Source organism: Sinocyclocheilus anshuiensis, unplaced genomic scaffold, assembly GCF_001515605.1.
Source record: "Sinocyclocheilus anshuiensis isolate Anshui unplaced genomic scaffold, SAMN03320099.WGS_v1.1 scaffold394, whole genome shotgun sequence".
In the NCBI taxonomy this organism is placed as follows: domain Eukaryota; kingdom Metazoa; phylum Chordata; class Actinopteri; order Cypriniformes; family Cyprinidae; genus Sinocyclocheilus; species Sinocyclocheilus anshuiensis.
In genome coordinates this window covers 203,468-209,516 of record NW_015542343.1, presented here as the reverse complement: position 1 = coordinate 209,516, position 6,049 = coordinate 203,468, and the positions used below count along the sequence as shown (strand labels likewise).

Genomic DNA, 6,049 nt, shown 5'->3' with positions numbered 1-6,049 from the left:
TATACCGTGATAAAAGCATTAGCAATTAATCGCAACATGACAATTTGATACCGGCATATCCCTAGTCATAAACAGCAAAATTTACCTACAGATATACTAAAACATTTTAATATATGAAAAATCCGTTTGGGGGACTTCAGCGAACCTTTCTGAGTGACGATGCAAACGAATCGTTAAATCAGAGTCATTTGAATCAATTCACTGAAATGGACATTTTGAACTGATTCACGGAAATGAATCAAACATACCAGCTCTAATTCTGTTTCTTGAACTGAAGTTTAAACAACAGTTGATATTAGTAAATCATCTCGTGTCTTGTGAGTATGAAAGCAATCAGACAAGAGATGATTTAGTCCAACAGAGGAGATTTCGAGCCGTTTTTGAGGTCCATGATTAGCTGGTCTCCTTCAGGTCAGGTGAGGAACAAACGCAGCTGCATTTCTAAAAACAGACTAATTTTGCATGGCGGTCTGGTTTCTATGGTTACAGTCTCTTATTACCCTGAGCAGCCTGAGTGTGTATATATCTGATAACTGTACAGTAATGAGATTCAGCTTCAGTATTTGCTCCCATTCTCTATTAGCGGAAGTCTAGGGCCGGATGGTAGGTTGTAATGCTCAAACAAACAGATATCAACAAAACATATCATGTTTTGAGAGCTGCACAGAGTCACACTTTTCAGAGAAATCAACCTACAAACGCTTTACTTAGTTCATTAGACTTCATCTTTAAACTTGGCAAGAACATTAATTTAGGTTAATCAGATCTTTTGAGCAATCCCTTTTATTAAATGAATCAGTGAATTCATTTAATAAATGCATGTAAAGTACCCCCCCCCCGGTACTTTACATGCATTACAATGTTTTGCAAAAAAAATTCTGTAAGTAAATATTGCTTTATGACTATGTATTGTTATACTTTTATTTTAGAATCATGAGACTATTAGAGTTCTTACTATACAACATAAAACATAGTTTTAGCTATATTTTATTTGACTTCATTTTAGTTCATGTTTATTGTATTTCAAATAAAAAGTTTTTATATGTTTGAATTTTAGTTTACTGCAATAACCAAATTTTCAAATTTGTATTGTTTCAAAGCAGCTTTACAAAAAATCATGATGATTATCAGGGTTTATACAGATATGAACAAGTGAAATTTAAGACCTTTTAAGACTTTTTTTAAAGCCACCTAATATGAAGCTTGCTTGATGCATGAGAACAAATTTGATATGCGACAAATATACACATTGCTCAACATTTGTGAATAAACGTCTAAATCGAACCAGTTTATCATATAAAGCAGTCATGCCTCTTCTGAAAACTTAAACCACTCAATCCGGTGGATTACTACTAGAACCTATTTTTTAACTTTAAGAGTCAAAGCTTTTTGGTGCATGGACATTTCAATGAGGAAGTAAAGGAGGATTTTCTATTTTTGGGGTGAATTAACCCTTTATTACCCATTGCAGGGTTTCTACAGACATGAACAAGTTGAATTTATGAAATTTAAGACCTAAACCTGTAATGGAAATACACATTATATTACATATGTAATATTTAATGTGTTTAATGTAAAAAGAAAAACAAAAAAAATCGCTTGTACCAGTCAGATTAAACAATTTATACCGCAAAATTATAGCTGCAATAAATAATGTTATGAGATTAATGTTTTAAATACATTTATGAATATACAAACAAGAAATGTTGCATACTTTTCAACATAATAAACTACCAGTAGGTCCTTGTTTGGAACTATTTTCGTTGGTGAAACAGAACAAAACAGTAAATACTGTGTCTAAAATGTAAGTAACTTTACTACTTGAGTAACTACTTGTTTATTGAACTAAAATCAATGTGACATTTGCAATCGTGAGAATATTCAGCAAAATAGCTCCCTTGGTATGTTACTGATCTATATCATGTTATGAATAAACTACACATTTTGAATTTTTACCCCAGTGTAGGGCTGCACGATTATGACAAAAACATAATTGTCGATTATTCCCTTGAAATTGTAATTGCGATTATTAATTACTATTATCACAATTTACATTGAATGATGTTTATACCACTGTTTGATGCAACTGCATGCTGTATTTTTATATGAAAATAAACAAGCTGAAAACACTCTAACTGAAAAACCTTTAGTGCTTTTCTATAGTATTAAGCCTCAAATGTCAACTATACATCGGATTGGTTTCTTCATTCAATTATAAAAAAGTAAAAATATGAATGGTTTTATAATGTTATACTAAAACTAAAATTAAAATAATGGGAAAAACCCTTAAGATAACATGTAGAAAGAAAAAAACACATCTTAAGCACACAGAATAACATAAGTGACTTTGAACGATTAATTGCCGCTTTGAATGATTACGTAATTGTGGCATCCATAATTGTAATCGCGATTGGAAATTCGATTAATTGTGCAGCCCTACCTCAGTGTGTTTCTTCTGAGTTTCTTTATGTGTGACGTTACGCTCATTTGTTTTGAAGTCTCTCACAAAGAGACAGGCGACCTTGATACCAGAAATACACTATGCATTATCAATCGCTGTTTACATTGAATGTAATAAAATCAGAAGAATCATTATTTCGTTTCGATGCTTTGCTGGTTGTTATTTTCTGTCAATTAAGTTTTAATCAGGCTGTTTGTCCGGTCGGGCAAGTAAAAAAAACAAAAACATTTTAAACTAGCTAGAAGGCTGGTGGTCAGCTAGCTGTAGCTCGACCTATATTTATTATTATTATTATTATTATTGAGAACATTATATACACAAAGAAGTTAGTTCGACCTGTATTCTGCTAGCGTTATTGCGATTCTCTCTGATGATGCAGTAACTTCCGCGGTGGGAGGATAAAATTTTAGGTCTCTCCAATGATGGTAAGCAGGTCCGTCAGACTGGAGATATTTTAACAGTAATGTGACCAGAAATATTTAAGACCCATCAAATCTGAATTTAAGACATTTTAAGACTTTTTAAGGCATTTTATTAGGAAAACGTTAAGATATTTTAAGACTTAAGGCATTTTATTAGGAAAACGTTAAGACATTTTAAGACTTTTTAAGGCATTTTATTAGGAAAACGTTAAGACTTCTTAAGGAATCTTATTAGGAAGACGTTAAGACATTTTAAGACTTGTTAAGGCATTTTATTAGGAAGACGTTAAGACATTAAGACTTTTTCTTGCTTTAGTGAAAAAAAAGCCTTGATTATTTGAAGAGTAAATCTCACATACGTGTTATTTGTTGATGTCAGAACGACACCGACGATCAAACTCTGTCCGATGACTCTTTGCCAAACTCTGTGCATCTTCAGAGGAGCTTCAGCGCATTCAGTCTGCATCCCAGCATCCTCTTCATCTCCAGCACCATCATCATCATCATCTTCATCCCACAGAGAAACAAGCCCCTCCTGCAACATTCACAGACAAACCGGACCTAAAGAGTGGTAAACTGTTGACCGCTAATTTAATCTCAAGCACTTTTACTCCATTTTTATTATGAAAGTTTGAAGAACCTGCTCTGGAGAGGAGATTGCATGTTCTCTGCCTGACACCAGATCAGTTAAAGCCACTAATGACTGCTGTAGAAGTCTGTCTTTGACCTCCACGTCTCTCTGAAGGTCTTCAAGGACGCTCAGGCCGCTCTAAAGACACAGCAAACCAATAACAGACAACCATGCATGTTATATTTGAGAGGAATAATCCAGCTTCAATGCCACACTCTCAGAAAAAAGGTACAAAACTGTCACTGGGGCGGTACTAGGGATGTAACGATCCACTCAACTCACGATTCGATTCGCGGTTTTGATTTCACGATTCAATTCACGATTTTTTTTTACAAAATGAGACTTAAGACAAATTTTTAATTAAATGTGTCCTTTTATTATTGCTTGGAAAAAATGAGACTTTTTAAGGCATTTTATTAGGAAAACGTTAAGGCATTTTAAGACTTTTTAAGGCATTTTATTAGGAAAACGTTAAGACATTTTAAGACTTTTTAAGGACCCACGGACACCCTGGTTTATGTTTATAATATCTTAACTTCTCGCCTTACAGTCATGTTTAGCTGATTAGATTTAGAATTGTGAGAAAATATACTTTACATTCTGCGAATATATAATCAATCAATCAAGATTTGTTATAAACATTTTAAGTAACGCATTACTTTTTAATTTACAATTAGTTGCTTTTTCAAATAAGTAACGCCAGTTACTTTTTTTTCCCATTTATTGATTGAAAGCTCTCCTGACCCCGTTGAGAGAAGGAAACTGATTATGAGTCTGTAGACAGACGAGCAGGTGCTTCTGTTAATTACCTGCAGTCTGGACTCTAAGGCTTGAACCGTAAGAAGGTGATTCTCCTGCGCTGCGTCTGATGAGTTCAGCTCCTCACCGTCTGATCGGCAACACTACAGAGTATTGATAGTTTTAACACACAGCAAACTCAATCAGACGCATTAGAAACAGAGATAAGTGCTTCTCAACCAGTGTGTTGCACATCTGTCTGTTCATACTACAGACACCAGGGAGAGACTGTGTTAAACGCAAACAAACAAATGCAACTAATCATGCATAATTAATAAATCAAAATAAATATACTTAAGTTGTTATTTTTACGTGCATCTATTTTATGTATTATGTGCATCCAATCAAACTCTAAAGACTAGATCAAATTGAATGTGCAATATATAATGCTTGGTCCTGAAGCAAAAGCAGTTGAGAAGCACTGATAGATGAAGATGAAGCTGTTGACGCACAGAGTAAGTGACGGCACACAGATCAGTGAGTAGAAAGCTGCTAAGTGGCTCTGCTGATGAACTCTCAAACACTAAGAGCATCTGATCCATCCCGCATCCCATAAAGTCATCAACGAGCAGCAGACGCACTCCTGTCCAACACCCCGCCACCTGAAACACAGAAGAACGCCATTAGTTAGCATTGGTAGCTATATACAGCTGAGGTCAAAAGTTTACATCCCCCTTTCAGAATCTGCAAAATGTTAATTATTTTACCAAAATAAGAGGGATCTTACAAAATGCATGTTATTGTTTATTTAGTACTGATCTGAATAAGATACTTCACATAAAAGATGTTTACATATAGCCCACAAGAGAAAAAAATTTCCCCGTTCAAAAGTAAGTGAATCTTAACACTGTGTTGAAGTGAAGTGAAGTGACATGTGGCCAAGTATGGTGACCCATACTAGGAATTAGTATTTAGTACTGACCTGAATAAGATATTTCACATAAAAGATGTTTACATATAGTCCACAAGAGAAAATAATAGCTAAACTTATAAAAATGACCCCGTTCAAAAGTTTACACCCCCTTGACTCTTAATACGGTGTTGTTAGCTGAATGATCCACAGCTGTGTTTTTGTTTAGTGATAGTTGTTCATGAGTCCCTTGTTTGTCCTGAACAGTTAAGCTGCCTGCTGTTCTTCAGAAAAACCCCCAGCTCCCACAAATTCTTTGATTTTGCAGCATTTTTGTGTATTTGAACCCTTTCCAACAATGACAATGATTTTGAGATGAGATTTGAGATGCATCTTTTCACATTGGCTACGTTTACATGCACAATTTTTGGTTCAATCGGACTGAATTCATTCCGATTGATGAATCGGAATGTGGTGTTTACATGAACGCTAAAGAAAGTGATCGGGTTGATGTGCGTGTTTATATGTCACAGCTTCAAATCGAAATTGTTTTTTTTTGACATTAATGACTAATGACAGGACAAGCATTTATACAACACTTTATTCAAAAGGAAGAACCGCTCGTTCTGCACGTCATTACGCTAATTCTGCGTCATTGCACGTGCGCAGTCCTTTCAGTTTCGGGATTCAATCCGATCGAGTGTTTATATGCACTCTTAATCGTATTAGAAAAGGAATAAACCACCCCCTTCAATCCGATCGAAATTTAATTCCGATCGAGCTCAGTCGGATCGATTAAGGTGTTTACATTAAGGTTTTTCAGTCCGATTGAGCCGTCAATCCGATTACAAATGGATTATTTGGTTGCATGTAAACGTAGCCTCTGT

The 6,049-nt window shown here is 34.9% G+C and overlaps 1 protein-coding gene across 4 annotated transcripts in view; it reads right to left on the bottom strand.

The window, feature by feature from the left end:
• fancb (FA complementation group B) overlaps positions 1 to 6,049 on the bottom strand; it is a 19,251-nt gene that overhangs the window by 5,767 nt on the left and 7,435 nt on the right. For all 4 annotated transcript variants that reach the window (XM_016489757.1, XM_016489761.1, XM_016489758.1 and 1 more), the window contains 4 exons: positions 4,765 to 4,914; positions 4,324 to 4,416; positions 3,524 to 3,652; positions 3,243 to 3,418 (listed from right to left, as the gene is read on the bottom strand). In XM_016489757.1, the coding sequence (XP_016345243.1) occupies positions 3,243 to 3,418; positions 3,524 to 3,652; positions 4,324 to 4,416; positions 4,765 to 4,914 (548 nt within the window). The remainder of the gene's footprint in view (positions 1 to 3,242; positions 3,419 to 3,523; positions 3,653 to 4,323; positions 4,417 to 4,764; positions 4,915 to 6,049) is intronic.